The sequence below is a fragment of the Nematolebias whitei genome, chromosome 11 (assembly GCF_014905685.2).
Source record: "Nematolebias whitei isolate Nwh7 chromosome 11, NemWhi1, whole genome shotgun sequence".
NCBI lineage: Eukaryota > Metazoa > Chordata > Actinopteri > Cyprinodontiformes > Rivulidae > Nematolebias > Nematolebias whitei.
Genome location: NC_056508.1, coordinates 13823313 through 13844772, shown reverse-complemented (window position 1 = coordinate 13844772; position 21460 = coordinate 13823313). Strand labels below are relative to the sequence as shown.

The 21460-nt window shown below is 41.7% G+C and overlaps 1 protein-coding gene across 1 annotated transcript in view; it reads left to right on the top strand.

Moving 5' to 3' along the window:
- The window catches only part of plxna2 (plexin A2), a 238166-nt gene that overhangs the window by 4743 nt on the left and 211963 nt on the right, over nt 1-21460 (top strand). Inside the window, exon 2 of the mRNA XM_037684672.1 lies at nt 3478-3660. Within this exon, the coding sequence (XP_037540600.1) occupies nt 3478-3660 (183 nt within the window). The remainder of the gene's footprint in view (nt 1-3477; nt 3661-21460) is intronic.

The window sequence follows — 21460 nt, the reverse complement described above, 5'->3', positions numbered from 1 at the left end:
ATATATATATATTTATATTTATATATAAATATAAATATATATATATATATATATATATATATATTTATATTTATATATATATAAATATAAATATATATATACTAAAATAAACTACTACTACTTACTACTATTCCTACTTCGCGGTTTTTCACTTATCGCTGGGCTTCAGGGTCTGGATCCCCCGCGATATACGAGGGACTACTGTCCACACATTTTTAAGTGCAAAAACTAGGTCATAGCATAAAACATGAATAAAGAACAAAACAGAATACAAAAAGATTTAATACTGATCTGCAAATTTGTTTCTTTTCATCATCATTGTAATGGATCATATAGATTGTGGTGTCAGCAGAGGGATCATCTTTCATTGTGAACATGTTTAAGTGAGGGCACAAGGGCACACCCACTTCTGAGATTGTAGTTTTGTAATCTGTTAACCGTGCCTTACCCAGTCTCTAACTGAATTACACACGCTGACTGTATGTTTTCCTCTGGTTTGTTTCTAACAGCAGGTAGCCATTGAGCTTGAAACGAACAACTTTAATTATACGCTCAGTTCTCCTTCTTCCAGACATTGCACCATGTGAACACTTACATTCAGGCTGAGGCTGGGAGTGGAGTCTGAGCCAGGGGATTCACACACAGCAGCCAATCAAAGATTTATCACCCATCCGTCCAGCCTTCTGCCATCTGGAGAGTCATACTATCTTTGTTGTCAATTCCATAGAGGAGAATCTTGATGGGGATTATTTTGTATCAGTATATGAGTATTTTCTCCAACAAACACACTCTTCTTGCTTTGCTTTTACATTCGGCTAATTAACTCTTGTTTATTGACAACTCTGATATACCCTCAAAAGTAAAATCTGAACACAAACATCTTGATTCATCTCAGTTTCATTTTTCCCAAAATGTCAATCAGTTTCCTCAAACGGAGGAGAACAATATGTGCCAGTACCATCATCAGATGAAATGAACATAATTCAGCACTTCCAGTTGTTCACTGACGATTCATTGCACAAGGTTAGAATCTAAATTTAGCCTGACCATAGCTCAACCACGTCAGTACCGCTACTCTCCTCTCTTTGGCTAGGAAATAAAGCATTTTTATTAAACTTTTATTTATACAGATAGTCTCATTGAGTCACGAGGACTCATTTTCAAGAGAGACCTGTTTGGTAATAGATGATGGGGGTTAAGGGCCTTGTTCTAGAGTCCAGAGTGGGGCAGATGAGGGTGGAGGCAGGTGTGGGTGCTTCACCTTTTCCACCCACATTTTTGACGTTGTCGGTCTGGGGAGTCGTGCCGGCAACCTTCCGATCACAGGTCCACCTACTTTAACCTCTGCACTACCACTCCCCTAAAAATACACCCGTGCATCTACAAGATGGTGAACAAGAAAGCTCGAACATTTCAAGTCTAGGGGGACTTGATATGTCTGCCAAGGCTTAAGCCTACATCATCTGAACAATCTAGATGTAATCAGAACCAAATGGCGTGGAGTCCAGCAGACCATATGTGGAATAGCTGCATGATTTTGAAGGAATTAAAATGTATAAAGCTAAAATCCAGAAATCATTACTATTCATCAAGATAACGTCTTGATTTCCAATCTGATTCATACTATGTGATTACTTATCACCAAAATGTGTGTGTAAAAAGGCATTCAACTAAATATGTTGTATGTTTGCATAAACATAGAGGAAGGTATTATAAAGCTCTAGTGATTTGTTTTATGTGGTATAGAAGCAAGCTGGGCTATTTTAGGTAAAGAAAATAAAAGGAAATGCCATAAAGTGAGAGGCATGACTGTATAAGCAGAAGTGATTATGCACAGTCAGCATTATTGTGCTTGAAAGTGTGTAGAAAATGTTAACAGAGGTTGATCTGACTCCCAATGGGAAATGTCTCTCAGCACAGTCTGCATATTAGGGTTCCTCTCTGACAGAGACAAAGACACAGACACAGATGAGAGATAGATGTAGTGACGGAAAGGGAACAAACGAGTTGGTGTTAGAGCACAGATATGAATATTCAGAGGGTGTGAGTGGTCTGGTCTGAGATATATAAGGGAAAGGGGCTTGGATGGTTGGTTTACTCCACGTGACACATTGAGGACACTGACACTCAAAGTGTCAGCTGACCTGATTCAACACCAGACAACACCAACACTTCCTTTCTGCTTTTTCACCTCTTCCTCTTTCTTGCATTAGTATCATCAATCTCCATGTGCTCTTCTTGAAATACACTGAAGGGGAAGAGGAAAGGGCAATTGTATTTTCTTAGGAAGCAAAACAAAAGCAGTTCTGAAGCCATTTTCTGTTCGAAAGCAATTCTGTGCCATTGCATTCCATCATCCATCAACATTCTTTAAAAAAAAAAAAAAACATCCATCCATCCCATCCCATGTCTTTACCTGCTTTTTCCTTTTTTGGTTGCGGGGGTCACTGGTACCAATGTCCAGCCATCGCTGTGCAAGGGGCGGGGGACGCCGTGGACAGGTCTCCAGTCCGTCACAGGGACACAGAGACAAATGAGACAAACAACCATTCACTCTCTCACTCACACCTAGGGACAATTTAGAGTTACCAAACAGTCTAAAAAAACCATCAATAATTGTCATGCTCTAAGCTGATAAAACACTGACTTTTTGATAAATAAACCAAGATCAATGTTTAAGTTGTTCTCATGACCTCATTAAGCCAATCGTAACCATGCAGCTGTGTCACTCTCCGACAGAACTTCTAATTAGACAAGACGACAGAAATGCAGAGTAGAAATCAAAACCTCGGACAGACCAACTAAAAGTTGTACTGAAGAAAAACGCTGCACATTAAAAAAGCGAAGCCACTGGCCATCTCATACCAATGTTCATGCATCTATAAGGTTTTGTCTGGGAGGTATATGTTAAAATGAAGCTTTCAGTTTTTAAAGAAGGCAAATCTCAGTGGAAGTCAATGAGAAATTAGAACAAATCATTATGACCCTTTCAGTCATATGCATGGTTTAGAGTTGTGTGGTTGTCACATAGCTGTCATCCAATTTGTGTCTTCCTGCAGAGGTGTGATGATGGGTCAAGGTAACTGGAGCTCAATCCAGTAGAGCCTATATATCTATGGAGCTTATCAATAAGACAAACATTTGCATGAGTCACTCTCACTTCAACCAGTTTCCATTCTAATCTCACACTCTCGCTGATACGTTTTTCCACAAATTCACCACTCTGTCAATCTCCAGAGCTGCGCTTAGAGCTGCCTTCCTTTACAAAACTACCACTAATTTTTGTCTAAAATTATGAGTACCTCTGACAAATAGTATCCGCTTTCTGCAATAGTTTTCATATCAAGCACTTTTTGTTTTGGTTAACTTCAAGGCTGTTTCATAATCATAATCACTGTTTTTATTTTCTAGTTTTAGTTTTTCTTTTGTCATGTATTTACAGGTAGTACTCTAATCTTTGGTGTTCTCTGTCTACAGCCGGTACCTATTGATGATTCGTTCTGCGGTTTGGACATCAACCAGCCACTTGGTGGTTCTCAGCTGGTGACTGGTCACACTCTCTACACCGAGACTCGGGACCGCATGACCTCTGTGACTTCCTATGTATACAATGGCTACTGTGTGGCTTTTGTTGGCACCAAGAGTGGACGTTTGAAGAAGGTAAGCAGAACTCTTCTTTTCTTCTCTCTTGTTTAGCGCGCATAATCACTGTGGTACACAAGATGTCAGGTTGTGGATCTGGATCAGAGTCAAGGAGAAAATGACCATCTAAGCAATAAAAGCTGTCAGGGAAAAACAATGGCAGTGGTTATTTCAGTGAAATGTTCATGAGCCGTTTATTGATGAAGGAACTTCGGTGTTGCAGTGTTGAACAACCTGCAATGACCTGTTAGTTTTATTGGACACCTTTCTGTAGGGGACTCAGGGGGCTCACCAAGTCAGAAAGTAAAGAAAGACTAGACCCCATAAATTAACCTTCTTTGTATCAGTGTGAGAAAATACTGAACGGCAGAAGGTTTAAGGTCCCTGGCTTGCTAGTCATGACAAATTTCACACTCCTTCAGAGGAAAAGCATTTGTCATGTTGCCACACCAGGTTTCCAGTTCAAGGATGAGAAGCCTGGCTGTCAGTCAGAAGAAAGATTACCACAAACTCACACACAACAGCTTCATAAAATTACTCCAACCATCTTGTTACATATGGCAAGATTTTTAGTATTTTAAGTCCAACAGTTCAGCAGAAATGAGTTGGACTCTGTTCACTCAGGCTAGTTGAGTTTCTAGTTTCACTAATTTCACTAAATGTGCTTTGATGGTTGTGATAGAAAGAAATCTTCATAATTTAATCCCATGCTTAAGCTAATATCTGATGAGACAAAAAACAATGTTTTGATGTTGTTTTATCTCCCTGGTTCCTTCTACATTTCTGGCTGTGGCTGGAGGCTGATGTCCTCTTCCGTCTCTCTTATTTGTTGCCCCATCTTGGATATTTTTTAATATGTATACACATAAACACAACACAAAAACAAAACAAAATAACACGCATGCTGCTGTGTTTTGTTCCGACTTGCCTATAGGGCCACGACTGTAACCACAGTAACAGTAAACTGGAGGGGGAATTAACCAGGACATGAGATGAACGCCTAGGCAAACTGCAGCACAGTGCTCACTGTGACTGCTGGAGCACACACCATCACATGACATGACTGAGAGGATGGTGTCAGTTTTGTTAAAGGAGCACATTTTACAGTAAACGTATTCTGTTGATAGATCCATTTTTACCTTATTATTTACCATCTTCTCCCTATGAGGTAACTTTATGAAGAATTTTAGATTCCTAAATGTATCAAAGCAAATTGATGTATTAGCTATAAAATCATCAATTAATGTAGTGGAGAGTGATGTTATCAAAGTAAAACACACACGAGGCATTGACAGAAACTCACGGGACTTTTCAAATCAGATTTGGTTGTTTGAACCGTTTAAATCTGTTCATTTTCTTTACCTGCAATTTTTGTTCAGGTTTGCAGGGGGTACTTTTTGCTGTTTTAAACGTGCTTTATAAATAAAGTTGACTTGACTTATCTCCAGAGCTCAGATGCATGTTAACATGTTGGACAGGTTGCCAGTCCATCACAGGGCCACATAGAGCCAAAGAAAACAACCGTTCACACCAAGTGACACTTTAGAGTTGTCAGTAAACCTAACCTACCTATGTTTTTGGTCTGTGGGATGAAACTGAAGTACCTGTAGAAAACCCTTGCATGCATGAGGAGAACATGCAAACATACATAAATGTCTCAGCTGGGTTTGAACCTGCAATTTTCTTGCTCAGAGGCAACAGCTTTAACCACTGTTCTGCTGTCCACCTGCTTAAACCAGATTTATTTTAGTAGAGGAGTGCTGTTGAAACAATGACATGCTAGACTTTGTTGGAACCCAATTTGTTTGAAAAGATTTGACTAGAAAAGCCATTGCAACTACTGTGCCCTAGTTTGCATGCAGGTATGATTTTGGACAACGTGAAGCCCATTATTTGCATCAAAGCCCATGAGTCAGCCAGCTCTGACGGGTTATTTAAAGTGAAAGAGAGAATGACCACCAACCAGTAAGCTACTTTCGGCAACAGTCCATGGCAGTGTACTGTAAAACAAACTCTTTACTAATGGGTAATCAGTAATCAGTATTGTTACAAAAGATTGGAGTTTAGAAGAATTTGACTCTGCCACTAATACTGTTTTATATCCCCAAAAAGGTTAAAGACAAAAAGACAGTTAAAGACTGTTTTATACCTGTGTATGCATGTGTTTCTGATTTGTTCCTATTTACTCTGGGAGTCTTATATTAGCCTTTTATTCCTCAAGTCTCCAAAGGGAGGGCTGAGGGTGACCTGGTGAGCCCTAGCTGCACAGGCAGGATGTGCTCTTACTGAGCACTGTGAGACGCTCAGATGAAGTAGGATGCTGCAGGCTCCCTGCTGATCTGAGCATGACACAGCTAGGATGGCAAGCTTTGATGCTTTGCTGGTGACACAGTCCTATACCTTCTTTCATGGAGCCAAGAAAGGGAGACAGCTGGGGGAGAGGGAGGGAGGAGTGTGGTGTGCAAAGATGCACAGTTGTATGAGCCATGATGAGCAGAAAAAAATAACAACAGAGAAATAGGAACACACAGAGATAAAAGAATGAGGAAGGTATTGGGGGAGGGAAGGAGACAGAGACCACTGAAATGTGAATTTAGTGCCGCCAGAGAAACCAGGGTTGCACCGCTGCTTGTAATTGGATTGGCTCCCATCCCAAAGTTGCCCCCTCCCCTTCTTTCCATTTATTGCTTCCCCATTCAGTCCCGCTCCCCTCCTTCTCTTTTCCCTTCCCACCTCCCTCTCTCTCCCTGCAGACCGACTCCTGTATATTCTGCTGTTTCCCGAGCTTTGCTGGAGCATGGTGAAGCATGAGGAATGGTGTTGGCGGATATCGCTGCCATTGACAGGCTTTTGTGGGGGATTGATTGAGGATGAGGGGTTAAGAGGGTGGGGGAGTAAGCAATGTAAGGAGAATGCATATACAATCAAATATACTGCAGGAAACAATAATATTACATTGGTGAGCTGTGCTCAGTGCTCAGTACTCACATTCTGAGGTCATGTGAAGAGGGCAGGATGTGATTACTTTCTACTGGATGACATTAGAGCCAATACCCAGCTCTTGGTTTTGTGAACATATTCTGAAACCCAATATAGAATGAGTTCTAGTACGATGGTATTGCACTGGTGTGTTACATGTCTATGTTCAGGGGGTGTTACAGAAACTGACTGTGGACTTCTTAAACCTAATTGTTAATGATAAAGGACAGTAGATGTTCACCTATGAAACAAGTTTCAACAAGACGTTCAACAGTTCAGATTTTATAATTTCCTTTGTAGTTATGTCAGTAGCTATGTTTACATGCACAAAATTCGTTGATCAAATTGAAATGAATTCAGATAAAATAATCCAAATGTATCGTTTACATGGGCCCAATCCATTCACAACGAGTGTTTACATGCAGCGGGCTTTTATTCTGAATAGAATGTGCAGAGTGGTAAACTGTCCTTAAAAAAACACTGAAGAAGAAGTTCTACTTCCGTGATGAACGTAAACAAACCTGAGCGCCCATAATGGACCTGCGACAGGTTTTAATGATGGTGGAGACGTCACTGCACTCCCTGACTGAGCTACAGGTAATACAGATAATTCTGAGCTCTTTCAAAGTTTCTAGTAGAAATGTTGTGTCGCTCACCAACCACTTTTATTTCCCTGACACGCTAATATTATTAGCATTAGCCAGGCGGAAATATGTTAGGTAGACATAGGTTGCACATGCACAGTCAGGTCAGTTTTCCACAATCGGAATAAAAATGATCAGATTAAGTGTTTACATGCACACCATTCGGATTATGAATCTGTATAAATCATCCGTCTCCTTCGGATTACAAATTAATTTGGATCGAGCTGAATCAACAAAGAATAATCCGAATAGCCGTTTAATTTGATTACTTATATTCATATAAACATAACTATTGTAGATCCTCATTCATTTAATAACAAAGTCCATGCGCAATAATCCAGGTATACAATCCAACATTTTTCAGTCAGGTCATCTGGACAGTTTCTTTTTTTGTGCTGAAACATTTCGCCTTCGAGCCGCAAGGCTTCATCAGTCAAGGAAACACACAACAGTTGTGGTATTTGTGGTAAGTTGTGGTATTTCTAACAACATAAGTAGAAAGTGACTCGACTTCCTTTCTTTGTTCTTGAGGTTTCACTTTTTATCAAAACGACTTCCTCAATTCTGAGGTTATGGCCTTATATACTGATGTTTTTGATGTCACACATGTGTCACTGACCCAACAGTACTGTGGGTCATTCAACATCTTCTCTATGGTGTCTTCCTACCTGACAAACGTGTGATTTTTTTTTCCCATGCTTGTTAAGCTGACTGAAAAGGAGCTTAGTCGTATGGGCTAAATGATATCTGAAGTAACTTCTGTCTAAAGTTTGCTTCTGATTGAATATAAATGGTTTCTGCCACTCTTCTCTCAAACTATTTGTCTTCTTCTTGATGGAGTGGACAAACTGTCCTCAGAAGAGTGTCTTTTATCCTTGAGATGGACAGCAAAGTGTTGATCTGAGGAAACGGCTCTTCGGTGTTGTGCCATGTGTTCATAAAGAGGGTGTTTAGTAAAGGTCTGAGTATACTTTGCCACTTTGTGTTTGAGTATTTTGCTCTTAGGGTGAACCAGTTTTTGTCTGATGGTGTTGTTAGTTTGGAGTGCACTTGACTGTTGGATTTGGAGAAAAGCCCAAGTTTCTCAGACACTTCTGCCACACACAGAATGAAAATATTGTTCCACCTGTTCTGTTCGTTGCTTTTTGAAGCAGTGCCACTTTCCCAAAAGCTATTTTATTTTTCTGGCTTCAAAAAAGTCCAGTTTGGGTTTCCACAGGTTTGAAGTGCTTCTTAATGTGTTTGTGTTCTTTGCTGTTACCTCTGTTCAAGTGAGGACATACAGTACGTGGCCTCATGATTTAGAGATTAAGAAATAAAGTGTTGGTAATATGTGGTTATCATTGTTTCCTCCAGTTTTTTACTTTCATCATAAATGCTTTTTATGCTTAATTTTGTTTTGTGAATGTAAGTTAGCCCATGAAACCCATGGTTAGAGGCTACAATGAATATGCTTGATTATGTTTAGATGGAACCAAACAAGTGGCTAGACGTGGTCAGAGTTACACATTTTATCATTTATGAGCTGGCGTCCTTGTCATGTCATGTGGCTGTACACAATTTCCCAATTCAGTCACAAGTTCTAACCATAGTTTGTGACACTTCTGTTTTAAAGATTTATATCTACATGTATTTCTCATTTTGTGGTGAGACTTGGCTTTGACTTCAGTGGCAGCCATTGATGACTGATGATGTAATTAAATGGGGAAGCAAAGTCTGCCATATATGAATCAAATTACTAATTGCAATCTAGATTTTATTGCAGGTGAATTGTACAGTCTTAAACTGTAACAGTGCTCGAGAAATTGTGTTGGTAGTTGTTGTGAGTCACGTGGGTACGTGTCACTTGTTGTATGACAAATATATGAAATATATATGCATACAATATTCACGAGTTCTTCATTTTTCTGACTGTGTAATGCCGTGCATTGAATTTAAAGGAATGCGAACGAGAGACGTTATTATCTTTGACCCATCAAATGAATGGAGTCATTTATTTTCAGAATCAAAGTTTAACATCAAACATTTACATTAATTTGGCAAAATATGAAAATAATAACAGACAGTTTCACAAATAATGAACTTCAAATCACTCGGCGGTGATTTGAGGACTTTGCTTCAGATATTTCTAAAAATATCTGTACTGATTTATGAGAGAGAGGTGAGTTTAAGAGGAAATTGAGATTTATCTTACAGAGGAATATGTGAGGGAATTTAATCTGTTTAACCAGAAATTGCACGCTCCGTCAGGTATCTCAGCTTGTCCCAGGTACACTTTAGTCGAAGAAGAAACCGTTACCTTGTTGACGATCGATCACCTCAGTAAGAATCCTTTTCAACTGATATCAGCGTCTCCGTTGAGAACAGCTAAAATCCTTGGAGAGTCGTGCGTGGTTAGCTCAAAACAGAATTATAATCCCAAAACGTCTCTGGATTCTAGTAACTCTGACTCTTCATTGTCAGCAGCTCTCAGACTCTTTCTCCAAAACTCTCCATAACTCTAGTTCTCTTCTGAACTCCTTCAGAACCTTTTCATTCTCGGAATCTTTTCCATTCTCCTTTCATTCTAACATGAACTGGGAAGTTGCCACATTTTATTTGGGTCGACTTCCGGTTCAATTCAGAGCTTTCTGATTCGTGGGTGTACCAGAAAGAGGTGTGGTTTTTTGACGTAAGTTATTATCAAAAGTCAAGGATTGTTTTCAACATACAGAAAAGATTATTGCAGTCGACCAGACTTCGTGGAGTCTCACACTTGGTAATCTTTTCAAATAGTAAAACATGACATTTCTTCTTCAGTAAACATTTAGTTGACCGAAGCTTCAACTTTCACACACTTACGACTTGACTCATTTCAGACAGAAAATCAAGAAATGCATATTCAGGTGATTTCTTGTTTGAATGAGGAATAAAAATCATTACTTACTGTTTATGTAAAATAAAGATGAGTAGTTCTTTTCAACCTGTAAGCATTGAGTGAACTAACACAATTTGATTATCAAAACATTTGTAAGACAGTAATGATTATAAAGAATTGTCTTTTCTGCTTGATTAATTCAAGAAAGAAAGTTCATCAGATGGCTCAGACTTATTCAAATCAATGAAAATAACAGTCTCTGTCCATCTGGTAGATTTGAGGTCATCAGGGTCAGATGAGGGTCAGATCATCAGGCCATCTAGTTCACTACATAGTTCAGCTCAGCTGAACGCACAAAGTGCTTCAGAGGTAAGAGGTTTTAGGAGATTTTTAGTTTTGTCAGCAAAACTTTTATTTCTAGACCATATTTTGATGGATTTGAGCCTTTACTCAACCCACAAATGCTCACTTGTCAGCATTCAAACAGCATGCAGGAACCTAAATGTCCGTCACTGAAAACCTGTGGATATTCTGGGCTTTCCTTCTAAACAGTGTTATCACCAGAAACACTATTCTGTCTGACAGTCTGAACATGATGGTGGCTACTTTTTTAACATTTAAATGAACGGAATTTAGTTTAATTTCATGCCTTCTTTCCATGGGTTAATGCTGTCTGATCAATCAATACAGATCACTTCTGTTTGACTCTTACCACACATTGGAACACAAACGTTCTATCATTAGAACTCTGTCCGTGCTGAACATGGGAATACGAGGACAGAAGGGAAGGAAAAAGACCAATAAAACATAAAAAAAGCTACCCAAACCTCTGGATATTCTATCTGTGATGTTTCCAAGAAAACAAACAAATTAGGGATGCACAATATTATCGGCATGGTATTAGAGGAGGAGTATCGGAGGGCCAAGCAGTCCACAGCTTTGGCTGTTTCTGAGGTAAAAGCTCGGATGTGGGAGGAGTTTGCTGAGACCTTGGAGAACGTCTCTCGGTTGGCTCCGAGGAGATTCTGGCAAACCATCAGGTGGCTGAGGAGGGGAAAGCAGCTCTTTACTAACACTGTTCAATGAAGGTGGGTTGCTGTTGACCTCAACCAGTGGTGTTGTCAGGAGGTGGAAAGAATACTTCTTGGACCTTCTCAATCCCACCAGCATGTCTTCCATGGAGAAATCTGAGTCGGGGGACTTTGGGGTCTATCTATCCATAACTGTGGTTGAAGTCACCGAAGTAGTTAAAAAGCTCCGAGGCGGCAGGGCTCTGGAAGTGGATGAGATTTGCCCTGATTTCCTTATGGCTCTGGATGTTGTGGGGCTGTCTTGGTTGACACGCCTTTGCAATGCTGCGAGGACATCGGGGGCAGTGCCACTGGATTGGCAGACTGGGGTGTTGGTTCCCCTCTTCAAAAAGTGGGACCGGAGGCTGTGCTTCAATTATAGGGGCATAACTCTCCTCAGCCTCACTGGTAAGGTCTATTCAGGGATATTGGAGAAGCGAGTCCAATCATTGGTTGAACTTCAGATCCAGGAGGAACAATGTGGGTTCCGTCCTGGCCGTGAAACACTGGATCAGCTCTTTACCCTCACAAGGGTTCTTGAGGGGTCATGGGAGTTTGCCCATCCTGTCTACATGACATGAGGGTGGCTGTGGCTGAGTGGTTAAAGCAGTCGTCCTCCAATGCAAGAGTTGGGGGTTCGAATCCACCAGCAGTCACATGCTGAAGTATCCCTGGGCAAGACACTGAACCCCTCGTTGCCTCCGATGTGTGTCACATCGGTGTATGAATGTGATAAAGCACTGATTAGTCTCTTTAGAATGATTTGTTCAATTAGCTTTGTAGAGATCTAGTAGAGTGTTGTATGAATGGGTAAATGAGGGCACAGATTGTAGTGTAAAGTGCTTTGACTATCTCGATAAGATAGAAAGGCGCTATATAAGTACAGTCCATTTACCATTTACATGTGTTTTGTGGACTTGGAGAAGGCATTCAACCATGTTCCTCGGGGTACACTGTGGGGGGTGCTCCGTGAGTATGGGATTGGGGGCCCGTTGCTACGGGCTAGTCAGTCCCTATACAAGCGGTGCGAGAGCTTGGTTTGCATTGCCGGCAGTAAGTCGGACCCCTTCAGGGTGGGAGTTGGACTCCTTCAGGGCTGCCCGTTGTCACCAATTTTGTTCATAACTTTTATGGACAGAATTTCTCAATGCAGCCAGTGGGTGGAGAGTTTTCGGTTTGATGGTCTCAGGATACCATCTCTGCTCTTTGCAGATGATGTGGTCCTGTTGGCTTAATCGTGCTGTGATCTTCAGCTCTCACTGGAGCAGTTTGCAGCCGAGTGTGAAGCAGCTGGGATGAGAATCAGCACCTCCAAATCTGAGGCCATGGTCCTCAACCGGAAAAGGGTGGATTGCTCTCTCCAGATTGAGGGTGAGGTTCTGCCTCAAGTGGAGGAGTTCAAGTATCTCTTAGTTTTGTTAACAAGTGAGGGAAGAATTGAGCGTGATATTGACAGATGGATTGGTGCAGCGCCTGCAGTATTGCGGACTCTATACTGGTCCGTTGTGGTGAAGAGACAGCTGAGCTGTAAGGCAAAACTCTCTGTTTACCAGTCGGTCTACATTACCATACCATACCATACCAATTTATTTATATAGCACTTAAAACAGCAACAAGGCCAACCAAAGTGCTGTACAAAAGAAACACAAACATGCACAGCGAACAGGAAAACATAAAATAGAAATACAGATACAAATAGCAGCAGGAGCTAACTAAAATGGCCAACAGAGTAGAGAACAGACCGGACCAAAACAAATCACACCGTGTTAAAGGCAAGCGAATAGAAGTGGGTCTTCAAGCGAGACTTAAAGACTGAGAGTGTGGGAGCCTGCCGGACACTCAGTGGCAACTCATTCCACAGTCGTGGACCTGCAACAGAGAAAGCCCTGTCACCTCTGAGCTTACGACGGGTTTCTGGGACTGAGAGAAGCATCTGGTCTGCTGACCTCAGAGAGCGCGGTGGGACATATGGCTGCAGAAGATCAGTGAGATAGGATGGGGCGGAACTGTTCAGTGATTTAAAAAACGTACATGAGAATTTTGAAATGGATCCGAAGGTGAATGGGTAGCCAGTGCAGGGAGGCCAAAACTGGCGTGATGTGCTCTCTATAGCCTGTGCCAGTTAAAAATCGGGCTGCAGCATTTTGGACCAGTTGTAGACGAGCAATGGAGGACTGACTGATTCCAAACAGAAGTGAATTGCAGTAATCAAGCCTAGATGTTATGAAGGCGTGGATCACTGTCTCGAGGTTCTTTTTGTTGAGTATAGGCTTCAGCTTAGACAGCCGTCTCAGCTGAAAAAAACAGGATTTGACCATCATGTTTACTACCATCTATCGACTATCATTACTACCATCACCTATGGTCACGAGCTCTGGGTAGTGACCGAAAGAATGAGATTGCGGATACAGGCGGTTGAAATGAGTTTCTTCCGCAGGGTAGCTGGACTCTCCCTTAGAGATAGGGTGAGAAGTTCAGTTATCTGGGAGAGACTCGGAGTAGAACCACTGCTCCTCCAGATTGAGAGGAGCCAGTTGAGGTGGTTTGAGCATCTGCTAAGGATGCCCCCTGGACGCCTCCCTAGGGAGGTCCTTCGGGCATGTCCGACTGGGAGGAGACCCCGGGGAAGACCCAGGACACGCTGGAGAGACTATATCTCTCGGTTGGCCTGGGAACGCCTTGGAATCCTCCCAAAAGAGCTGGAAGAGGTAGCTGTGGAAATAAATGTCTGGGCTTCTCTGCTCAAGGTGCTGCACCCGCGACCCGACTTCAGAACAAGCAGAAGATAATGGATGGATGGATGTTGTCAAGTAAACAAACAAATTAGGGATGCATGATATTATCGTCATGGTATCGGTATCGGCCGATATTAGCGTTAAAGTTCAATTTTGGACATCGGCCATTCCATCAAAATAACTCACCGATATAAAAGGCACTATTTTTGTATGAAATCCCAGTGACAAGGATGCCTGCAGCGGCAGCACAACGTGATGAGGTCATGCGCGTCTGCCTGATCTGATCATGGCGGAGAGGAAAATGTCAAAATGTCGTTGGTGTGGAATGTTTTTTTTTTTTCCTTGGTGAGAATGTTGGATTCTGAAGATTTTTGGACTACGTTGAGCCTCGCTACATTGTCCCCAGTCTGAGATATTTTTCCAATGTAACCTTACCCGAGTTACAAGCCGTCATTTCTGACGACATTGAGAAGATAGGACAATACAGACAGGACATACAAGACAGGTCAATAGGACTTGGGTGAGTTTTACCACAGATATTTGTACATCATGTTAGCTCTGTTAGCTTGATTAGTCTTACGGCACAATGGATAGACAAAAACTTTTAACTTAAAAAGGCTGTCCTTCATGCATAAGAGTGCAGAGGATCCCACACTGCAGCTAGGAACCTAGCTCTACCAACTGTGCCACCATGTGCCCCATCCTTTGCACATTATTCATCATTCCTTATATCAAGACCTCCACATGTGAAAGACTGTTGTTTGCTCAAAGCTGCCTGTAACTCCCGATGTTTTTCAGCCCGTCATGCCCTGCTAGACAGGAAGTTAGCGTTAAAGCTAATGTGTTAGCTGGTGAAGTGACGCTTCACACTGTGGCATTTTGATGTTGCAACAATCGTTCCACAAATGAGACATGCACACATTTGTCTTTCATAACTGTAAAAAAAAACCTCTTCCTCCCAATCACTGTGAAAATAATGTTTATTTTAAGCCTTTCTGCCATTTCCCCTCTCCTCAGGGAGGTAAAAATATCTGTAGCTGTGGCACTCACAGAGATCTCAACAGATCTCTGCATCATTCAGAACTTTGACTCCAGACAATTGCTAAGCTGTGTATACGTAAAACATTTTATTCTAAGTTTTCATTAATTATTTTAATTTCAAATCTACATCCATGCAAATGTTACTTAAATTTAAAAACATCTAATTAATGATCTTTTTTAGGCGGTGCTCCTTGATGATGAGTGCTGTTTTTAAAACATGCCGCGGGCGACTCACGTGATCCCTGCAGGCGACCAGGTGTCCGCGGCACCGTGTTGGTGACCCCTGCTGTATACAGTATTCAGTAAACCCTGATTAAAGAAGTGTATTCCTGCACAAGCTGAGTGTCCTTTTATCATGCACTGATAAATAATCAGGAAGTGGCACGGATGATAAGCTGTTCAGCTGAGGGGAGCAGTTAAAAGGGTGGTTCAGGTGTTTAACTGGACAAACGTCCTGTAGAACTGGTTAATGTAGCAGACGGTGTGTGGACATGCCACACGGCTCACACACTGGCCCCCAAAACTGCCGGCCCGTGCGTGGTGTGCAAACAGTGTCACCGAGGGGAGCAGCTGATCACAGAACATAAAATGTTGCCGAGTTGAAAGGCTCGTAAAGGCAGGCAGCTGCTACTACAGACCCCCAGTGGGCATGTGGCCGGGCCCCCCCCCCCCCCCCCAACACAAACCACTGTACTTTAACTTCTCTTTGATCTGTTCTCCCCATGAGAGTCTTTCGAGTATTTGTCTAGATTGTGAGATGTAAATTAGAGAAGAAAGAGAATGAAAAAGGCGATGAAACAAAATGTTTGCCAGTGGACTGACGCCTGACTCTAGTGTTGGAGAAACAACAGCTGAAGCCTGTGGCACCTGATTTAATGGAGGTCATTTTGTTCCTGCAGGGTACAATTTAGTCTGGGAGCAGAACTGAAGGGTCTTGTCACCGAACTCCTATAAAAACAATCAGCTGGAATACCTGCCAACATTTGCTGATGGCAATGAGGGACACCTATACTATTCGCAAGCGCTAGTGAAGCGAAGCAGTTGATGGGGGGAGGACATGGCTCCCCCCTTGCAATTCAACTCAAACTTTGCATTTTCCAGCCATCTGAAGTGCATTTTACTAGACTCCTAGGATTAAACAAACAAACAAGCAAAAATGATAAAATCGGTACATTATATTTTTATTGAAAACTGGAACAATAAACACTAACTGGCCTTTAAGCTGAACTTTATTTGAGATCAAATTTGAAAATTGCATTACCCTTATTGGTTTGTTCTGACTGCATCATACTGCACTTGTATCACAAAATATCGTTTGCACCACATAACTTTAATTAGTTAGACATCAGGCTACCCTGAGAAACCTACCAGGTTAAAAGAACAAAAACACATAGAAAACTCACACTTCCATCTTTAAACCACCATTTGTCCAGTAATGATGACCACACCAAATAAAGATTAGATTATTTGCTTTAACTGGAACCTTTAGACATTTAAATTATCCTAAAAAACAACAACAAACAGCTCCCACAAGTGTCACTGGGTAAAATTTAATTCCAGGCCCAACTGAAGGATGCTCATCTGTAGTGATGGTTGCATCACTTCTCTCACTCTGAAGCGTTTGTATTCACACACAACAAATAACTGAGTTATTTTATGAACCTGCAGTTCTCTATTTGCTCATTCTTGTTCATCCATTTTGAAGAGAGGTTCTCTGGAACATTTAATATCTTACCTGGTGTAGATAATTATTTGACTGATCCCAAGCTAACAGCTAGCAAATGCTGCCAATATGAAAGTCTGTCTTTTTAAAATAACTCCAAGCTCTAAAATTGTATAGCAGTTCTTGCAATGCTATTTTATATAATTTTTCTTTTCATCATTGTCAGTTTCTCACACATGGTTTTTTAATGAAATTACTTGGTTATGCTGCGCAAAAAGCAGCAGCTAGCTAGCTGTGGCATTGCTGGTTTAGCCTGAGGCACTTCTTGCTGAAATATCATATTTCTGCCAGAAAAACTGAGTAATGTGACTTTGATGATGGTCTGAAGTTTTGTAAAATGTCATTTGCAGGAACTGCTGTGAAATTATGGAGACAGTGGCACTAATTGTATAACGTGGATGTCATGAGGTTGTGATCAGGAGGATCCAGTGTGCAACGAGACGTGACAAACATCTCTGGAGGAAGTGGAGACTTTAGTGCCATAATATCTGTCAAAAGACATGATTTTACTGTGTTTTTGAACAGTGACAAGTTCTACAACATTAAATTATTGTTTTGGGTAAATGTAACTGAAACTCATCAGGATTTTTATAGAAACAGCAAATATTCCTCACCTTTGTTCATAATTAAATTTGGTGATCCGTTACAGAAATATCACCTGTTAGAGTTTGGACCTCAGCACAACTTTTTATCTTAACTTCTTCTGTAATCTTCTCCTCCAAAATTATTCATATAGCCTGATGTCGACTCTTGTCCTTACAATTTGTAGTTGTCAAATCTATTCCCTCTGAATCTCTTTACATCCAGGGGTCGTTTTTTCGTTTAGCCAATATCTGCGACGCATCGAGCCTGTCTGAACTGTAGTGATCAATGCTGCGATGTAAACTTACAACTCTTAATTTCTGGCAACAAACTTACTGCTGATTTCACTCTTTCATTAGAAATCATGAGGTGGACTTTTAGTAGTGACTGATGTGCATGTAGTGGTTGTTGTTATCATAGATGATGCACAAATACAAAAAAATTATCATGAAAATTGTTGACAATTTTCACGTTGACAATTATTGTAGCTTATTTATTTTTTTATTTTTCACTTTCGGCTGCTCCCTTCTTTAGGGGTCACCACAGCGAACTAGCTCGCACGAAGACTCGGCTATTAGTTTTATGCCGGATCCTTTTTGACGCAACCACAGTAGAGCTGTCATTTCTAACCCGAACTCTGAGCCCAACCCCGATTAGGGCCGGGCTGGGCCATAATAATGTGCTTAATGTGCGGGCTGAGCCAGTGTCGGGATTTTGATTGCGTCAGCGGACGCACGCAGCTGACGATCCAATTATTTGGCAGCATGGCTTGCCATACATTCACCAGCCGCACGCGGCCATTTGACCGCATAATTGAAATACGTTTTTAAAAAAGTTCAGTTAAGCTTCAGATGGGACTGTACTGCCAAGAAGCGATCCATCGCCCAAATGGACGTCCATTCAGCCGCTGCACTCAGCGGATGTGCGCAGCCGACGACCCAGACAGGTGAGATCCCAAAATATCCGACATGTCAGAGCAGGGTCTGTGTCTGAATAATGCAAACTGCAGCAGAAGCAGGGATTTAATGCTCTCTGATGGCCATGAAAGAACAAACACCCCCCAGCTCTGATTTTCTGCCCCCTTTACTCAGCCGTGCACGTCCGCCGACCGTTAATAATTATATAAGCAGTCAAAGCTTAATTAAAAATGTTGGGGGTGGGAGTGGGGGTGGGGGGTTCGGACTTGTAATTACTGTTAATTTGTCGGGTCAGGTTTGGAAATGATGGCTACGGGCTGGGGCCGGGTCGGATTGGATTTTTTGGGCCCGAATGCAACTCTAAACCACAGACCACCGAGCTACCACAGCCTTCTGTGTGGAGCAGAGAGCTGGGTGCCTGGGGGAGCAGATGGTGGGGGTTAAGAGCCTTGCTCAAGGGCTGAGAGTGGGGCAAATGGGGGTGGAGGCAGGTGTGGGTGCTTCACCTATCCCACCCACATTTTGATGTTGTCGGTACCGGGAGTTGAACCGGCAGTCTTCCGATCACAGGTCCACCTTGTCTAACCTCTGCACCACCCCTCCCCTAGTTATTGTAGCTTTAATGAAGTAAAAGAAAGCTTGTCCAAGAAAAATCTAAAGAGTGCACTGGTGGCATAACAGAAACCAAAGGAGAATAATCAGTGTTCAACTGAATGACTGGTCTGTGGACCAGGAGTACATAAGCTGGGAGGGGTGATTGATGAGTGAGTGCAGGTGAGGCTAATGAGCAAATGAACAGGTGTGGATAGTTAGCTAAAGATTAGGATGACTGAGGGAAACGACCAATGACACTTGGCAGAAACATTATTAAAATACCTCAAATAAAACAAAACCACGAGTAAACAAGTAACAACAGAAATAAAAGCACCAAAACTACTTCTTGACTTCACGACAGAGTAATTCATGTGGCAGGAACTTCCGCTCCTCAGCTCTATCTTTTATAGATATTTTTGGAACGCTCCTTCCTTGCTTTCTAGCAATTGTTTTTAATCATGTTAAACTAGCGCTACAGCTTCGGTCTGCCCGCTGGCAGCAGCTGGGAGGCTGGCATCGCCTGCAGAAGTTGCTTTAGCTTGTTAAAACATTTTCCCTCCCAACACCACGTGCAGCACTTCCACTGAGAGACTGAACTAAAGGAGAACTTTGCTCAAACTGCACAAAGAGCTCCGTGTGTTTTAAGCTGTTATCTGGACCTGAGGCGTTGCTGATCGGAGGCTCCTAGAAACATGAGCTGTTTTAAAGGCTCTGTATAAAGACTGATGAAGACCTCTCATGTGATAATAAATGTCTAAATGTAACTTAAGGTTACGTGTTTGAAACACAGCAGTGAAGGCTAACTATGAGTCAGGTCTGGTTGGCAGGCCTCAGACTGACAAAGTCCTCTGGATGGGGAATGGAACTTTAACCTTTTGTGTTGTTAACTTAAGGTTAGACTTTTAGTTGTGATCGCCACACCGCTGCTCAAAGCCTGGAGTTATGTTGTGGCTGATATGGTCTGTCTGTTAACAAAATATCTCATAAACCACTGGACAGAGTTTGTTGAAATTCTAGGGGCGCAATCATTGGATGTACATCTACAGCTTATTATCTTTTAGAGTCAACCCTTCAAAGATGACTGCCGTAGCTAAGCAACATTAGCATGTACTAAAAGGGTTGTAACTCAGCAGTTTTAACTCTGCAGGGTGATATGCAGTCCTTCAAGGAAAGCCACGCCTTTCTTTCTTTCTTCAGTAATAGTATGTTGAGAACTGTACTTTGTTTTTATATGTTGAAATATTCTGAAGTTCCTCATAAAAGTCACCTAACAGCCCTTATCACCAAACCAACTACTTACTCCAGCTAATTACCAGCTTGTTCGTGCAGTTGTGAGCTGGCGGGATGTCTGTGTGACCTTTTCAGAGCCCGTTCTCCACTTGACCCCCCGCGGCTCAGATCTTAACCTTGAAGCAGATGAAGCAGTGGCCAGTGAACGCCCCGGGCTGCCGGAGCAGGCTGCGCCTTTCAGGACTGCCTTCAGAGCACGGGCCCCTTTATCTGACAGACCTGGTCCAGGCTTCTCTAAACACTTCACTGGTAAAAGGCCAGCAGAACGCTGAGAGCCCCCACTGGTCCATTCATCTAAGCTTTATATCTGCTGTTTTTTCTCCTTGGCCCACTAAATTCACTCTCTGGATGTCATGTGTTCTCACCCCCTCCCTCTCTGTTCAGAGAGTTAAATGGAGCCCAGTCAGTCAGCCAGGTGTCCTGCCTTATTTTTCCTCTCTGTTCATCCTCCCTCTTTATTTCCCTCTCTCTATCTAGTCTCTCATTCTTACTGCCAGTCTATTTTTCCCGCTTTTCCCAGCTCAGACTATTACAATGACACCGCCTACCCTACAGTGATCTCATTAATCACATTCAAACAGCTCTCTGTTGCTGTCTGCTTCTGTGTGTCTCCAGCTCCTTTCACTTCCTCTAATTGCTTGCTCTTTTCTCTGTCAGTGTCTCGAAGGAAGTGTTTTTCATTATCTAACAACAAGAGACAAATACTCATACTGTACATACATTTTTAGATGGGTTTTTATACATGCCAGCTTAATTTAGCTGGCAGATATACTGTTGCAATGCATTTATAGGAGTGTAACAGAGTGAGTCTCTTAGTATGTTGTGGTACGATCACTTATTCTTTCACACACGTTAGTTCATTTTCCAGTTAAGAAAAATGATTTATTATTTGATGTGCTTTTGGCTGCATGTTTCATGTTTGGTTGAGGAACACGTGACTTTGTTGAGTCCTTCCCACCTATGAGCCTGACATCACGGGTGAGATTAGTCAACCTATTATAGTTCAGAGTCCCTTTTTCCAGAGGAGTCCATTTTTTATATAATCCAGTTTTACCTTTCATCTTCTGTTGATGAAAGCCCGAGTTTAGTTCATGTCTGTTTTTATAGTATTTGTACATAAATATGTTCAACTTTACCCATTCTGAACAAGTTGTGTGAAATTTAAATAAAAACTGCGATGAAAGCAACGATCAGTAAATCTCATGGACCCATATTTTCTTCAGAATAAAACATAATCAACATATCAAATGTAGAAACTAATAAGTAGATTTTCTGTCTTTATTTATTTATTTTTGGTGGGTGGTAATTTTTAATTCTATTGCGGTAATGTATTTCAGAAAAGTTGGAATGGGGTCACCAGAGGCACTAATGGACCCCCATACCATC